At 36.3% G+C, this 17,383-nt stretch overlaps 2 protein-coding genes across 4 annotated transcripts; both read left to right on the top strand.

Annotated features, from left to right (window-relative positions):
• Window positions 1-637: 637 nt before the first annotated feature.
• ATSRL1 (PRP38 family protein) lies at window positions 638-14,778 on the top strand. 3 transcript variants are annotated; one of them, XM_039019240.2, is made up of 5 exons: window positions 638-838; window positions 3,527-3,840; window positions 5,671-5,751; window positions 12,181-12,252; window positions 13,606-14,778. In XM_039019240.2, exons 2-5 carry the CDS (start codon window positions 3,553-3,555, stop codon window positions 14,524-14,526), a joined length of 1,362 nt encoding a protein of 453 aa, XP_038875168.1. In that variant the 5' UTR covers window positions 638-838; window positions 3,527-3,552; the 3' UTR covers window positions 14,527-14,778. The 3 variants fall into 3 exon arrangements, with proteins under 3 accessions (XP_038875168.1, XP_038875169.1, XP_038875170.1); XM_039019241.2 differs by having other exon boundaries at window positions 665-838; window positions 3,531-3,840; XM_039019242.2 differs by lacking the exons at window positions 638-838; window positions 3,527-3,840 and adding an exon at window positions 5,244-5,314.
• A 667-nt stretch (window positions 14,779-15,445) lies between these two features.
• On the top strand, window positions 15,446-17,383 carry LOC120067720 (Adenine nucleotide alpha hydrolases-like superfamily protein). Its single transcript, XM_039019276.2, has 4 exons — window positions 15,446-15,725; window positions 15,860-15,969; window positions 16,059-16,177; window positions 17,091-17,383. Exons 1-4 carry the CDS (start codon window positions 15,545-15,547, stop codon window positions 17,191-17,193), a joined length of 513 nt encoding a protein of 170 aa, XP_038875204.1. The 5' UTR covers window positions 15,446-15,544; the 3' UTR covers window positions 17,194-17,383.

The raw sequence follows: 17,383 nt of genomic DNA, 5'->3' as shown, positions 1-17,383 counted from the left end.
ATGTGATAATAACATAAACGAAGGGTTTAGACCTCCAAACTGGACGATGCAAACGAAGTAGATCCAAGGCTGACGATCTGAACAAGAACCATGACGGAGGTTGGGTCTTGGCAGGACACATCGTCGACGATGCAATGATGAAAGATTTGGGAAGTTTGATTGGCAAAAAATTAAAGAACTAAGAGAGAAGGTGTGACTGGAATGATCTAAGAGAAAGAATTTTGAGAGAGAAATCGAAGAAGATGAAAAGTCGTGGGTATTTAGAAAATCTCATTGTTTAATATTTTTCTTAAAAAACGTGCCTCTTTTAAAATTCATTTATCTTTCCTATTTTAAAAAGCATGTAACTAATTGATGGTTAGGGACTAAATGGTAATTGAGTTTTTTTTTTTTTGTAATTTTAAAGTCAACATAGACATTTTTATAACTAGTAAAAAAGTTGAACATAATTGAAATGTAGAATCTTTATTAAAGCGTGGGGTTTTGTTATCCCTCACATTAGACATTTCCTGAGTTAAAATGCTCAATTAGGGCCAAGAATGATTTGGGCCGAGCCATTGATTTGAAAGGCCCAATCCACAAATTTGGTATAGGCCCAAAATAAACGGAATAAAGCCCAACAATTCGAATATACCCCACACAGATTCCTCTCAAGCACAAAATTATCTTCGGGAAGAAATCGAAACCCAAATCATCTCCACTGAGCGCCACCGGTTGGGACCGGCATTATAAAAGCCCTAACGAGCGCGTTGGCAGGATCCTCTCTCTCGTGCTGCGAGATTTCCTCTCTTTGTTGTCTTCCCCTTTTCCGTTCGACTTCAGATAATTTTAACTTCAGGTTAGGGCTTCTTCTTCCCGCTCTCTACACTTTTCGCTACTTAATTTGATTTCCACCGGTATGTGTTTGTCGCGATTGTTTTTGCACCTTTTGGGTTTATCGTTTTTGGGATGGTCAATCAGTTTTTGAATCTGGGTACTTCGAAGAATGTTTATGTGTGGGGTAAACTAGCTTGGGTTCATGGGATTGAAGCAACTTTAGCCATTGACTTCTATTAGTTCTAATTTTTTTTGGAAGATGGTTGTTCTAATGTTGTAAAATGTGCTGGTGCTGGTGGTGGGGATTGCTTTTTCAAGCTTTCGCCTCTTCCTACCTCTTTATTACTATGATGAACATAAATTGAGAAATCTAATGGTGAGTTCTATTCATCCTCGTGTCAAATCCTGCAGTTGTCATATTAGATGGGCTTTTAGCCTTGTAGGGAGGGGATTTGGCATAATTGTTTTACTTCTTATTTAGTGATTTAAGGATACTTTTATTTTTACTTTACTAAATCTCCCTCGCTTTGGTTTTGGTTGGGTTTATCTGTTCTGTGGTTTGCGAATTGTTTGCTTTCATCCATTTGTTCTGTTCGTTTTTGGGTGTAATGTTAGGATAACCATTTGGGTTTCGCAGATATAATTCCTATTTGTGAAAGGTTTTGGTATGAAAATGGAAAACACAAGTCTCTAATTGAGTTAACAAGAAGGCTTATTATCGTATTTTTCTTAAATTTTATGACAAACACATTTGAGTAGAATATCAGTTGGAGGTAAGAAATCAGATGTATTGAAGGCCCTCCAGCTTGATGATGGCATGGTTTTGTTTTGTTGTATCAAAGATGATTGTTTTTCACTGCCCCTCGCTCCCTCTTTTGTTGGGTTCTCCTGTTTTGTATTGTGTGCGTGTGTGTGTATATATATATATCATTTTTCTCAATTAAAGCCAGGCCTTTCATAAGTTTGGTGGTTTATACATATAGTGAACAGCACCTTCGCTGACTTTTGGATGTATGCTCCAGGTAGGGTGTTGTAATAACCTGACAACTTGAAGAAACTGAACAACCCAGCCCAAACTGTAGGGGATGGGTTGGATTACTTTTTTGCATAACTGAAATAGTTGTAATTGAAAATCTTGAAAAGTTTACTTTCTCAAACTTAGTGACTACTGTATCTAATTAACCATGGTGGAACCATGAAGTAAATGAACTTTTTACTAAAAAAATTGTAGTAAACTAACTGGCAGCTGTTCAACCGTTACTTTGGAGTGAAAATGCATAGGAATCCTCTTGGACTGAGATAAGACTATATAATAATATTTGAGCAACTTTCTGCAAGCACCAACTGCTCTCATTGCTCACGACGGATTCTCCAAATGGCTGCCAATGCAAATATTTGTGTTCTATGGATTATTGTTGTTTTCATCTAATAAACAAACACAGCAAAAGTATACAATTCTAAATAAAAAACATGGATGTCGAGATAAAAATGTGTTTTTATTGGTGAGAAATTGAGCTTTCATTTAGAGAAAGTGAAAGAATACAAGAAGGATATACAAAAGGACAGCTAACAAGAGTAGTTAGATCTAACTATACAAAACTGGCTTCCAGTTCATTGAGATAGAAATGTAGTAGGAAAAGTCTTCAAATAGCCAAAATGTAGTAATCCATCCAACTCTTCAAGTCTTTTATCTAGCTGATCCTCTAAACATATTTTCTTGACATTTATATAATTGGAAGAATGTTGAAATTTGAACTAAAGTTTGTCTCCTCTTCTTCAACTCAAAGGTTACCCCAGTTTGGATTTTTTTTTCTGTTTAATGATTCATTCATCCTTCCCTCTTGAATTTCTCTCTCGTGAAAAGACAATCACAGCCCAGAAAGCTTCCGTCACATATCCTATATCCATAACAATATCCATAGAGCTTGTTGAACAAATGAAATTTTGATTGTTGAACTGGTTTGTGATGGAACCCAAATATATTGAGATATAATCAGACCAAACTACATAATAAACCAATTTGGACCCTTCCAATCATGAGACATGCCTATCTTCCTTCTTCCCCTTCTCTCTATTTATAACCAAATTCCCTAACAACTCCCCTAACTATTACTAATATATCCTTAATATCCCTTCTAACACCCTAATACCATTCTTATCAATTTGGTCGCTGGACTGTGGTTGAAAGATTCAGTGGCAAAGGCATACAAGTTGAGAGCTTGTCCTTGGGATTGAGTCACCTGACGAGGAAAATTTGTGATGACATAGGTTGATGAAATTGGACATGAGAATATTGGAGAGGAAGTAGAATGCTTTTTCTGATTTTAAATTTTCATTGCTGCTCGGAGTATGTGGATCCTAATAGTTAAAACAAGAAAGTGAATGAAGGCTTTCCTGGCTTCTGACTTTGGGAGGATGTGCCTCTCTTTTTGCCAGTTGGCACCGCTTGAAATGCCAATTGAATGTCACTTGTGGAAACGAGACAAATGTTCTTTTGTGGGCACCTTTTGTTGTTGGTTCCTTCTTTAGATTCTTTTTGCATGCACAGATCATGTTGGGTTCTCATATGCTATCAGATGAGAGTGACTGTATTTTTTGTTTTTCTTCACCAAACTATTCTTCAGGCTTGCTGTTAAAAGTATCAGAAAACGAAGTTATATATTTTTACTTTCTAAATTTGTAATGTAGTTGTATATTCTCATCCCCGTAGGTAGATGTCTAGTTGATGACACATAAATGGAGATAAAGACTTGCGGGAAGCCAATTGATTCTTTGCTGGAGAAGGTTCTATGTATGAATATTCTGTCTTCTGATTACTTTAAGGAGCTTTATCGTTTGAAGACATACCATGAAGTGGTTGATGAGATTTATAACCAAGTTGATCACGTGGAGCCATGGATGACTGGTAACTGCCGTGGTCCTTCAACAGCATTCTGCCTTCTGTACAAGTTTTTCACCATGAAACTTACTGTTAAGCAAATGCATGGGCTTTTAAAGCACGAAGATTCTCCTTACATCAGAGCGGTAGGTGGAAACCTTTTGACCTTTAGTAATCATGTTTATAGCAAAGATGTAATAATTGTTTCGTAGCATTTATGTCATGGTCCATTTATAGTCTTTATCCTTATTTTTTATTTTATTTTTTATTTTTGTTTTTTGTAAATATATAATGTGGTGCAAACCAATATGCATGTACTTTTACAATCTTCACTGTGCTCTGAGAAAATGTTAATATATTATATCTAGTTTGAAACTTGGATTACTAACGTACAAGTTGGATCAAATATAGCTGTTGTAAATGGTTTACAATGGTAATTAGGTAATGTCACTGTGTTGCTTTTCATGTTTGCTAATTGATTAATCAGTTTCTATCTATACTTCTAAATATCTAGTTCTCTCTCAACTCTAGGTTGTTCAATGAATAAACAGCTTGTTCTTGGAGGATCTTGGTCATTGTCACCTAGAACAACTACTAATCTAAACTAGTTTGCTGTTTGCGAATATGTTGGAGACTAGCTCTTTGTATATTGATGTGTTTGGGTTGCTCTCTTTCTAAGTCGTACTTTATTCTATCACTTCAATTAGTACTTTATGTTCTGATGATTCTGTTGTACTAGAATCATTGGTACCTGATATAAACCTTGCTCTTTATCCTCTCCCCAAACACAAGTGTGAGTCACTTTGTGAGCAGAAATTTGTTTTCTGCCATCGTCATCGATTCCCCAATTCCCTGCCAAGAAGATTACTAGAGAAGCTTTCCAGCTATCCCTATAAAACAATAAAACAGAATAATTGCAAGAAGACCCGAGCCAAAAAACTTGATCCTGAAGTATGAAGTAAATTACGTAAATAGTGTTTATGGAATAACTTGCTAGTAATCATAGTTAGCCCTAAGTTCGTGAAAGTGATTAAGGATCACTTTTTAGAAGAGGTCAAAAATCACCAATGAATATGTCTTGAGAGCTTTTGGTTATTATGAATTTTAGAATGGTATAATGGCATATACAATAAGTTATAAGCAGAATGTTCGATTAGTTTTAAATGTCCACTTGAACGATTTCAACTTTTACCATCAAAAGAAAAATTCTTCTTTTAGGTTTTTGATTGGCAGTCAGGTTCTCTTTCTCATTCAAATACGCCATTTTAGCAAGTCGTCAATTAGGAGCACAGGTCTCCTTTCTTTCTCTCTCTTAAATTTATTATTCTGAGTTGATAATGTTTGTGCTTTTATTTGGATTGAAATTTTTTAATGGACTTTATATTAGAATTCTTTTTGAGATCTTCTCTGACGTTCATCTTTTTCCCTTTTTGCTAGTTCCTACATTACTCTATTTCTTTAGTTTATAAAACTGTCTGATACATGCATATGCTTGGTAACGTTCTTGCCTTGCTCACCAGATGTTATGAACAAAGGATGAGCCTTGTCACTTTGGGTTGCTGTGCCCTTTCTCACACTATAAATTAATAGTGCCTTTGCTTTGCTTTGCAGTTATCTAAGGTTTGAGGTGACCTTTTTTTAATTATTATTATTATTATTTTTTTAAAGATGCTGAGATTATTTCAATCCCTTGGATTTATTTATCTGTAAATTGATATTCTTTGACGAGTGCTCAATGTTATCCATATGGATATTGCATCCTTTTGTTGTATACTTAATAAGGTTAGAATACATCAAAGGACTTAATATGGTTACTTATATTCTTGCATGCCCCTTTTTCTGTGTAATTTGTTTTAATATCTGATAATTATGATGCCCTTAGCTGTCCGATGTTTAAGAAGTTATGGTCTTAGCTGTGTTATAATACGTTGGGTTCTGCTACCTTTTGATGTTATTTCTTAAATTAATTTTTCCAGATTGGATTTCTATACTTGAGATATGTTGCAGATCCAAAGACTCTCTGGACTTGGTTTGAACCGTATGTTAAAGATGAAGAGGTATGTGATGCATATAGAAGCTTGATTATTATTATTGTTGAAATACATTGAATTAGCCCCAAGGGTATTTTTGTAATTTATACTATATTTGCTAAATTAGGGTTTCACCTCATCTTATTTATATCCGTGGTTGGGGTTTATTGTATGTATGACATTAAAATAATAAGGCCTTTTCTATCGTGGTTTTTCTTCCCTGAATTAGGGTTTTCCACGTAAACTCCTTGTGTCGTTTTTTCTTTTCTATTTCAATATGGTATCAGAGTAAGGTGATGAAACCCTAACCCCGATAGAAGAAACTTAGTCATCAAATTGGATAGGTGAAGGTACACTGGCAGACACGACTAATGTGGCTGTGATTCAAGCAGCAGTTGATCGGTATCTCCGAACCATCATCCTAGGCGGCACAGCCGAACAGCTCCAGCTGGTGCACCGAACAGCAGTTGGTGGACTCGCTCCAGCCGACGTGTCGATCAGTTCCCAGACGCAGTAGACGCAGTCGTTCCAGCCAAACATCATCGATGAGGGTCCCTCGACTTCGTATGCGATTGGTTCTTCCACTTCGCACACGCTTGGTCCTTCGACTTCGCACACGATCGGTCCTTCGACTTCGCATGGGATCGGATTTGCTCCAGGCGGCCGTGGGTTTGATCCAGCTACCGGGTCGGGTCAGATCGGTGTGTTTTCTTCAACCCATCAGCCGATCGTCGAGCCCTCGGTCCGTTACCCACCGTCGCAGCCGTCTGGGAGCAATGTCGATCACGGGCTGCCGTATTTTGCCGCCAGTGGACTTCCGGCAGTAGCCTCTTCACAGTACCATGGTGGACAACCTCTTCCTCATGTGTACCCAGTTCAACCTCAGTTTCGAATGGGTGATTCCGTTGAAGAAAATCCCATGACCTATTGACAGAAACATTCCAAATCTGAATCTCATGGGGAACTCCAACAACAATTGCTTAATCTCCAACAACAGATGGCCGCCCTTGGAGCCAGATTGAATGGCCATGATTCTTTCCCGATGTATTCAAAAAATCCGGTATCAATGTTTCCTACTCTTCCTACTACTAATCTTTTATCTGGGACTATAGGAAATTCTGTAGGAATGATCACGGGAGAGAAGCTGAATGGACAAAATTACTTTTCTTGGTCTCAAACAATTAAAATGGTTCTTGAGGGACGCCATAAGTTTGGATATTTGATTGGAGGGATACCACTCTGGATATGCCAATTGCTCTGAGAAAGGGAACCAGGTCATGTACAAAGTACCCTTGTTTTCTGACCTATGGTAACTTTATCTCCTGGTTTTAAGGCTTTCACTACTCAACTGGATGCTCTAGCAATACCTACCAGTGTACATGCGGCCATGGAAGTTCCCGAGTGGAAAGCGGCAGTAATGGAGGAAATGAGAGCTCTCGAGGCAAATAAGACTTGGGAGTTAGTAGCTCTCCCTAGAGGTCACAGAACAGTTGGTTACAAATGGGTGTTCACAGTGAAGTATAAGTCTGACGGAACGCTCGAGAGATATAAGGCTAGGTTAGTTGCTAAAGGGTTCACTTAGACGTATGGGATTGATTATTCAGAAACCTTTTCCCCAATGGCTAAGTTAAACACGATTCGTGTTCTTTTGTCTGTCATCGTAAATAAAGATTGGCCCCTACATCAACTAAATGTAAAAAATGCCTTCTTAAATGGTGAGTTAGAAGAGGAAGTTTACATGAGTCCACCTCCAGGTTTTGAAGCTAAGTTTGGGAATCATGTTTGCAAACTCAAGAAGTCCTTATATGGGTTGAAGCAATCCCCTAGGGCATGGTTTGACAGGTTCATCGTGTTTGTTAAGTCCTAAGGGTTTGTTCAGGGGCATTCTGATCATACCTTGTTTACCACAAAATCATCCTTAGGGAAGATTGCTGTGTTGGTGGTGTATGTTGATGACATCATCTTATCAGGAGATGACACAACAGAAATTGCTAAGTTGAAACAGAGGATGGCAGGTGAATTTGAAATCAAGGATTTTGGTAGTTTGAGGTATTTTCTCGGGATGGAAGTGGCAAGATCAACGGAAATACACTCTGGACTTGTTGAAGGAAACAGGAATGATTGGATGCAAACCCATTGACATTCCTATTGAGGTCAATAGCAAACTGAAAAGCATTTCGGAAGGAGTTCCTATGAATAAGGAGAGGTATCAACGCTTGGTAGGGAAACTGATTTACTTATCTCATACTAGGCCCGACATCTCCTATGTTGTGAGTGTGGTAAGTCAGTTCATGCAGAATCCATATGAGGAGCACATGGAAGCTGTGACTCGAATTTTGAGATACCTGAAGTCCACCCCTGGGAAGGGCTTAGTGTTCAGAAAACATGACACACGGAGCATCGAGGCGTATACTGACTCAGGTTGGGCCGGATCTGTGACTGATAGAAAGTCACCCTCAGGGTACTGTACCTTTGTGTGGGTAAATTTGGTAACTTGGCAGAGTAAAAAACAGGGTGTGGTGGCTAGAAGTAGTGCTGAGGCAGAGTATAGAGCTGTGAGTTTGGGAGAGAGTGAAGAAATTTGGTTGCAGAAATTTTTATCTGATCTTCACCAGAGTAGTTTGGGGCCCATGAGGTTGTATTGTGATAATAAGGCTGCCATCAGTATTGCGAATAATCCCGTGCAACATGATAGAACCAAACACGTGGAAATTGACAGGCAATTTATTAAAGAGAAGTTAGATTGCGGAGCTATCTGTATTCTCTATGTACCTTCGGTCCAACAAGTTGCAGATGTTCTTACGAAAGGGTTATCGAGACAGACGTTTGAAGCTTGTTTTAGCAAGTTGGGTCTTGTCGATATTTACGCCCCAACTTGAGGGGGTGTTGAGATACGTTGAATTAGCCCTAGGGACATTTTTGTAATTTATACTATATTTGCTAAATTAGGGTTTCACCTCATCTTATTTATATCTGAGGTTGGGGTCTATTGTATGTATGATATTAAAATAATAAGGCCTTTTCTATCGTGGTTTTTCTTCCTTGAATTAGGGTTTTCCACGTAAACTCCTTGTGTCGTTTCTTTCTTTTCTATTTCAATAATTACTACTATTATCACTATTATTATTTCCATTTTTGTGGATTGTTGTTAAAGCATTACGGTTAGGATGCTTGTGTTTGGCTTAAAATTTCCGTTAATGTGACTATAAGTTGCTTTCTGGTTTCTGCTACCCTTAATGTATCTATTTATATATTGATAATTGAGAAGCGCAGGCCTATTTTCAATATTGTTGAGATGTCATATATGCTTGTGAATATGAATTTGAACTTTGTGGCCGTTGATACTTTCTAATCAAGTAATTACTTTATGTCATGGGGTTTTATAGAAGGGACACCTTGTCCCTTTGTCTATTAGGCTGTTTTAGCTGAGTTGGTGCTGTTTGAGTGAAGTTTTAACTTAATTTACAAAAGAGGCACTAGTGTCCATGATGTAGCCTAGGAGATAAAAGGAGAGAAACTTCCCATGATAAAATCAAAATCTTTATTAGGAATATAAAATTGCCAATACAAGAAGACAATCTCTCTATTTATAGAGAATTGGAAAGCAAACTAATCCTAATACTAGTTAATTAAAGAAACTAATCCTAATCTTAATTAGTCAAAGAAACTAATCCTAATCTTAATTAGTCAAAGAAACTAATCCTAATCCTAATCCTAATAAACCAAGGAAACTAATCCCAATTCTAATCAATCATGGAAACTAATCCCAATCCTAATCAATTAAGGATTTGACCATAATATCCTAACATATCCTATTCCTACTACATTATTCTATCCCTAAAAAAAAAACTCGTTCTCGAGTTTTAAAACGAAAATGAAAATAAAAAAAAAGTAAGCCACTCGAAGGACACATCTTTGAACATCGGGCATGAATAACAACAAATTTTCACGAGCCACATCAATATATCGAATATTTGATTCTTGAAAGGGAAATTTTTTTCTATCAATACTATCATCAATGAACCCAAGAATTAAGTTGTTCAAAAAACCGATTGTTGCTAAAATATATGCAGCAGACTCCTTAAGGAAGGTTGGAAAAAGATTTTTAATTTTCTTCGAATTAGGTTGCCCATGTGTATCTTTTTCTTCTACACTTAAATAATTCACATCCTCCCAGTATTTCCTTTGATATAACCTTGATCGTGGTTGAACTTGAACAATTCTTGGTAAATCTTGGACATTTTTTGCATACCATAGGTGGTGTTGATTCTCTTGTTGTCTTTCTTGTGGTCATGACTAATTTCTGCTCCATTCTCTTGTGGTGGAGGTAATTGTGGTTGGTTGTGAGGCTCGTTTAATTGATTTGACCAAATGGACACATTCTTTGCAATGGCTTCATCTTCTTCAACACCTTCTTCGTTGATTTCATCGATTAATAGTTCCTTATCATCTGGTTCAAATCAAGTAACCTCTGTTTTAGTCCCATCGTTTTTTCCTTCTTCCAATGCAAGCTCCTCTTTGATCTTTCTACCTTTCTTATTTAACTCATGTTCAATTGATTTTTTCTGTTCTTCTACTTCATTCATTTTTTGCGCAATTTCACAACCCATTTGGATGAGTTCTTGATCTTCTTGAGTGACTAAATGTGATTCTTGATGGTTTCTTGAAAAATCTTCAAGATTATGTCTGTCTTGATTTTTTTTCCCAAAAGAACTCGAATTTCATTCATTCTCTTTCGAAAATCCTCTTGATAGATGTTTTTATTTGTATATATTTGTTTTCGAAAGTCCTCTGGGATGGTGGACCTCACTTTGTTAGGTGGGAGGCATTTTGAAGGCAGTGGAGCTGGGAGGTTTAGGCATTAGAATTACGTAATGAGGCTCTGTATTGATGATTGAGGGTTTCTTTTGCAGATTGCTTTTCCACATTCTTTGCTCCATTTGAAGTTCTTTGCTTAGCAAGTTTTGCATGACCTGGATTGTTAAGATATCCATTAAAGTTTCAAGTTCTTTGCTTGGCAAGTTTTGAATGGGAGAGTGAACATCCAAGACTATCTCAAGAGACCTTTACTTTTTGATGCACCCGCAATGCTCGTTCTCTATAGGCGGTAGAGGAGGATCTTGAACATCTTTTGTTAGATTGCTAGTTTGCTTATTCCCTTTGGAGTCTATGCTTGAAGTCGTTTGAGATTGGTTTGGCTCTTGGCAAAAATGGCAACTTTGTGATTTAGGAGACTACAGCCAGTTTTTTTAAAGCTCAAGATGCAATAGTCTTTTGGTGCAAAAAAAGCGCAAGATGCAAAGAAAGCGGTTTTTTTTTTTTTGATGAGGCATAGTATATGTAAATGTACTACTTAGAGACAAGAAAGCATAGTTGAAGTGGAAATATGAAAAGGAAAAATCCTAAACACTAGGAATTTTGCATTTAGACTGAGTAAATTTGATTTTCTTTAGTTAATAAAGAACGAGAAATCCTAATTATGACTATTTTCTTAAAGTAATTAGAAAGCCCCAAGGGCTAGGGCTTTGAGCCTTGGGGCTTCACAAAAGGCACATGCCTAATGCATGCTTTATTTTGTGAGGCTCGCCTTTTCAAGTTGAGGTGCTAGTCGTGAGCCTAGTGCCTAGGTGCACGCACGTGCCTTGAAGGGCTTTTTAAAACAATGAGTGTAGCATTATATGTCAAGGATGTTTTTGTTTTTGTTATTTTTTGGTGGAATTTGGCTAGCAAGGAATAGTAGGATTTACTGAAGGGTGAATAGATCTCAGGAGGAGGTTGCTAGGTTTAATGGTTTTTTATGGGTGTTTGTTATGTTAGCTTTTGTAATTACTAGCTTGGTGTTATTCTTTTGTATTGGAGTCTCTTCTTGTATTTAATGTTAGGACCTGTTTTATGGTTTTCTTCCCTTGTACTTCTTTCAATTTTATAGAATGAAAGTTTGGTTTCTTATAAAAAAGCTTGGGCAGTTTTTTCTAGGGGTGGTTTGGGGTAAGTGGGATTTGGAAGTGCCTATATTCTCTCACCTCGTTTTTGGCCATTCCATGAAACACCCTTTTCATCGTTCTGTAGCCTTGATAGTCTATCATCTCTTTTGACCAGTTGGAGAAATCTTTTCAAACTCCTTTGTCTGGGCATCCTGCCTTTTTTTAGTAAGTTTCACTTCAATGAAATTTGTTTCTTATAAAAAAAGGGAAGTATAGACCCATCTCATGTCTATGTTCACTTCTAACAATTTGGAGCTTTTCCTTGTAACTTCCATGCTCAAGCTTCTTTCAGATGGTTTCTGGTTCGTTCATTTGTTGTTTGTAGTCCTTTTCCCCTTTCAACAAATAACAGAAAATAAAATTCTTCCTTACAAATCTATGGCATTTTGCATTTTTCATTTCTAACGAATTTAATAAGAATCTAAAGCTACAAATGGCAGAAAAATAACTAAACAGACTTGACATGTTTCAGGAGTTTTCACCAGGATCCCATGGACGAATGACTACAATGGGTGTTTATGTGCGTGATTTGCTCCTTGGACAGGTCAGGTTATATACCAACATTACCCCCTTATATCATGTTTCTTGGTTATATCTTTCTTTTTCCATTTTAACTTGCGCCAAAAACATGATAAATTGTGTGTATATACAGTTGCTTTTGGCATTTCTCTAGTGTTTAACCATGGGAACGCTGAATTTTTCAGTTCATGGTTGGAAGATATTGTTAAGAGTTATATTTGAGTATAATAGAGTTAAAAGATTTTCACCCAGAAATGAGGAGATGCAAAAAAGTTCAGGAAAAGAACTACAGCATAATAGTAATCGCTTCCCTCCTGATTTAAGTTATTAGGTCCTTTTCATTTGCATTAAAACATCTCATATTTCGTTGGTTTATCATGGTGATTCAAAGCCATGTTCTCTGGCATGAGCTGGTGAAGTTGACTTCACAATGTGCCGTATGGTGTCTTGTCCACTTTAGTGTTGTCTTCACTCCTTGTTATTCGTCTTTTCTAATGTATCCAATATTTTCTCAACTTTTCTCATATAACCTTTTCTTGTAGTTGTATTTCACACTTATGCTCCTTACAGATTAGTGGTAGCCTTTCCTATGAAGTATGGTTGTGTTGGCTCTTACCTGAGATACCTTCGAGAGCTCTGCCCCTTCATGAACTTTCTTAATTGTGACGTGGAAAAGAAGTTTTGGGCTTAAGATTCTAACTACTTGTTTTTCTCACATTATTCCGAAGTCAAGATCATGAATGAAATGTTTTAAGGAATATTCTTGAAATATTTAAATCAATCATTGTTTGGATTCTGTTGTTGCTCTGTTGTAGTATATGGTGAAAAGAGATGAATGAAATAAAATATGAGACCAAGGTTTTGATTTTATCTCATTGTAATCTAACAGTGTGATTAATGACGTCACTAAATTGGATAATTGAGGAGATGAATGGAGACTAAGCTTTTAGGCCAGTAGTGATTTAACTCACGTGAACAGAGCCCTCAATACATTTTCTTTGTTCAGCCATAGCTGAACAACTATTCGAGAATGGGAGCAAACTGAAAAATTGTGTGTTTTAATGCTTAATCAGTAGAATGCTGATGTATATCTTGATATCTATATATGGGTTTGCATTAGGCCCACTGAGCGGAATGATTGTTAAGCTTTTATTTTATTTGTCTTTATAGCTTTTAAACGGCAAAAATTGTGTTTCATGTTATCTGGTAGTATTGGTGATTCTATTGTGCTGGATAACAAGCAGAAAGATCATTATTCCACATGTTTAAACTGGAACATATGAACATATATCTGCCTTTAAACATATTATTATTGTTATTTTTTGAATCCTCGAATTTGTAGCTAAACAGGTGCTCACATTTTGTTTTCCAATTGCAGTATTACTTCGATACTCTTTTCCCTCGTATTCCAGTTCCTGTCTTGCGGCAAGTTGTGGCTAATCTCGAAAAGTTGAAGCTTCCTAGCAAACATTCAGGTGTGACTGGGGAAACTCATCGAATAGGGTCTGAAGACACTGCACGGCGACCCCCTTCTGTTAAAGCTTCACTTTCTGTTTCCTTTGGACAACGAGCCCCACATCGTGCCTCAACTAGGGACTCATCTCCTGTTCGTCGTACGCTGCCACCATCAGCTAATGATAGAGATAACAGTGATGATCTACGAAGATCTCCAAGCAGTCGTCGTAGTCAAAGTCGTGAACATCCAGATAGTAGGGAGAGGAGCAGGGATAGAGATTATGACAGGGAGAGGAGCAGGGATAGAGATTACGACAGGGAGAGGAGCAGGGATAGAGATCACGACAGGGACAGGGACAGAGGAAGAGATAGGGACCGAGATCGAGAATATGATCGGGACAGAGAGAAGTATAGAGACCGGGAGAGGGACCGAGATAGAGAGAGAGAGAGAGCTAGGGATAGGGAAAGGGACAGAGAGCGGGACAGAGAACGAAGTTATGATTATGATCGAAGGACTCATTATAACGATAGAGAGAGTAGAAGGGACTTTGAAAGGAGTAGTCGTGATGGTGGCTCTAGGCATTATCGAAGGAGTCGTAGCCGAAGTAGGAGCCGGAGCAGAAGTCGAAGTCTACAAACGGGGAATGCCCATCACGAGCGAGAGCCGAGCCCTGCAAGGGGTGGAACTACAGAGAAGACGTCTAGCATATCGAGCAATCTGGCAAAACTAAAAGATATCTATGGTGACGTGAGCGAGCAGAAAGGGGATTCGAGCAAAGAAAGAGTTAATAGAAGGGATAGTAGTGGTGAAGAAGTGATTAGACTGGGTGGTTACTGGAAATAGTGAATGGTGATGCTCTATCTAATACAAGAACTCCATTGTATTCAATACACCATGTTATCTTCACTTAGAAAACAGAATTTAGTCTCTATTGGAAAAGGGAAGAAAAATCAATGTATTTGCCACTTGGAATTTTATAGTATTCATCATCTCTCCCAATCAATCTATTTTATCAGTTGAATGCCTTGAAGACTTCAGGCAAAATGTAATACATGCAACCATGGTGGCTGTGTATGAGATTAAAATTTGACTTCATTACTGTTCTTCTATGTTGGGTGGACAAGAAATTCTATTCTTTCTGAAAAAACCACTCTTTCCTGTAAATTCTATTGCATTCTTGTTTGAAGTCGGTTGATAAAACGTTGTCACATTGAATTTCAACTTCTTGTGATAATCTGAAGGACTCCAAAGATTAAAAAAAAGCCACCTTTTCCCCTAAAATCTACTGCTTCTGAACTCTCCTCGCCTATTCTATACGCACTTTAAAAATGGTTTATTTTGATCTTTTTTACTTTCAAAATGAATATTTCGATACCTTTCATTTTATTCATTAGACATTTAAAACGTTTTTTTTTTTTGTTTTAGTTCATTTTAGTTTTTTCAAATTTTAAAAAGAAAATTCATAAAGGTCGAATTACAATTACATGGATGAAAATAGATAAAAAATAGTATTGCATATAGATCAAAAAGTAGTATATGAACTATTAATTTTCGATTTTGTATCAATTTTAGAGTTGAATTAAACATAAAATTAGAAGTATAAGCTTTGTCAAAATAGATACAAATTGAAAAGTATAGAATCTAAATAAAGGTGCATGAACTAAACAAATAATTTAACCTGAGAAAAAGATAGAAGAGAAGAAAAGAACAAACATTCTCTGGGTTGGGTGTGGAATACTTGTCGTTTAAAAGGAAGCTAGCACCTTCAAGAACCTTCTACCATTGTTATAAAATACAAACCCCATCTCCCAAAACAAACACTCAAAAAACAGAGAGAAAAACATATCATATCTGAAAAAAGATGGAGAATAATCAGAATCGCAGGATTGGAGTAGCCATGGATTACTCATCAACAAGCAAATCAGCCTTAAAATGGGCTGCTCATAACCTTCTTAGCCATGGAGATCACTTGATTTTGATCCATGTTGAGCCTCCTAATTCTGATACTCCCACAAAGCTCCTCTTCCAAGACACTGGCTCACGTACCCTCTTTCTCTTTTGTTTTTTCATTCAAATTTCCTTCATTTTTATTCTTGTTCTATAATGAACCATTTGTTCTTGTTTTTGTTTTTGTTTTTGTTTTTGTTTTTGTTTTTGTTTTTTTTCCAATTTTTAGCTTTGATTCCTCTTGAGGAATTTAGAGAGATTAAGTTGGAGAAGCAATATGGATTGAGTAATGATGCAGAGGTTCTTGATATTCTTGACAAATTAGCTACAAATAAAGGGGTATATCTCTCTGTTTTTTTCTCTGTTTTATTTTGTTTGATGAATGTTAGAGATTGAGACTGGTTTGTTTTGTTTTGAGAATGAAACAGGTAAAGGTGGTGGCTAAGGTTTATTGGGGTGATCCAAGGGAGAAGTTGTGTGAGGCTGTTGATGATCTTAATCTTCACTCACTTGTTCTTGGAAGCAGAGGTTTAGGCTCTATCAAAAGGTAATCCTTTTCTATTTTTCTATTTTTTTTCCCTTTTAAGAGTCTAACTCAGTAAAATAAAATAAAAGATCTGCCATGTGGCACCATGTGATTTGATGACAAAACTTTCAACCAATTTTTTTTTTTAATCTTTTTTAGAGGTGTTTTGATAGGACAAGTTGTGAACTTTACTCTAACTTATTGATTATCTCGGAGGTTTTTAAGCATATTAAATTAAAATAAAGTAATTTCTTGCTTATTGGTGGACAAGAAAGTAGCGTAATGATTAGGTGTAGCCACTTAACACATGACAAATTTTTATTGGACTACTGATTGGATAGATGAATTCAGCACCCAAATTTTTTCATAGGAAAGTGAGGAGGAAGAAGTTTTTTTTTTTGTTTTTTTTGTTTTTTAAGTATGTTCTTAAAAATGAAACTTCTTAAAAATGACACTTTTTAATGTTTGGATATTTAAATCTATACCAAACGTTAGAAATATATTACATAATTTGATTTTTTTTTTTTTAAAAAAAAAAAAATCTGTAACCTTTTGATTCTAGTTTGGCCTCATCTTTGTCTTAAAAAATTGAAAGATTAATTTTGCCTATTTTTCATGAAAATTTGTAACTCATACAACAACTTTTGATTTCAAGATAATGAAAAAAGAAAAATGAACTAATTTATTTATAAATATAGTAAATGTCACTATCTATTCGTGATAAATTGGGATAGATTTCTATCACTATCTATAGTATCAGTGATAGAAGTCTGTTGCGGTCTGTCACTGATAGACACTTGTTAAAATTGAAAATATTTTAAACAATTTTACCATTTAATATAATTACCCTTTAATATATAAAAAATAATTTAAATTACAAGAATTGAACCAACTCCCTTCAATTCAATGGCTTAATTATCAAACATTAATGCAGGGTTTTGCTTGGGAGTGTGAGCAACTATGTGGTGAAAAATGCTTCATGTCCAGTTACTGTGGTGAAAGGGAAGCCATTGACATTGCCAAACTCCAAATCTTAATTCTCAAATCCTCCATTTGCCCTCTTCTTCTTCTTCTTCTTCTTCCTCTTCTTCTTCATTTGTATATAATTTACTACACAAGGTAAAGCAATTATTGGGTGTCTTTTTGTTCAATATACAATGATTTGTGTTCTTTCAGCTTTTGTGGTGAATCAAATCAAATAAAATATGCTTTGTTTGTGACTTGTAA

The sequence above is a fragment of the Benincasa hispida genome, chromosome 12 (genome assembly GCF_027475165.1).
Source record: "Benincasa hispida cultivar pf3 chromosome 12, pf3_genome.v1.1, whole genome shotgun sequence".
NCBI lineage: Eukaryota > Viridiplantae > Streptophyta > Magnoliopsida > Cucurbitales > Cucurbitaceae > Benincasa > Benincasa hispida.
The sequence above is the reverse complement of the archived record's forward strand: the minus strand, read 5'-3'. Positions and strand labels throughout refer to the sequence as shown.

What these genes read in the sequence shown, in the direction of transcription:
- ATSRL1 (XM_039019240.2), top strand. Translation starts at nt 3,553, where the DNA reads ATGGAGATAAAGACTTGCGGGAAGCCAATTGATTCTTTGCTGGAGAAG. An exon ending in ATTCTCCTTACATCAGAGCG is followed by an intron (nt 3,841 to 5,670) that starts GTAGGTGGAAAC and finishes TAATTTTTCCAG; the next exon opens with ATTGGATTTCTATACTTGAG. An exon ending in CGTATGTTAAAGATGAAGAG is followed by an intron (nt 5,752 to 12,180) that starts GTATGTGATGCA and finishes GACATGTTTCAG; the next exon opens with GAGTTTTCACCAGGATCCCA.
- LOC120067720 (XM_039019276.2), top strand. Translation starts at nt 15,545, where the DNA reads ATGGAGAATAATCAGAATCGCAGGATTGGAGTAGCCATGGATTACTCA. An exon ending in CTTCCAAGACACTGGCTCAC is followed by an intron (nt 15,726 to 15,859) that starts GTACCCTCTTTC and finishes TCCAATTTTTAG; the next exon opens with CTTTGATTCCTCTTGAGGAA. An exon ending in AATTAGCTACAAATAAAGGG is followed by an intron (nt 15,970 to 16,058) that starts GTATATCTCTCT and finishes AGAATGAAACAG; the next exon opens with GTAAAGGTGGTGGCTAAGGT.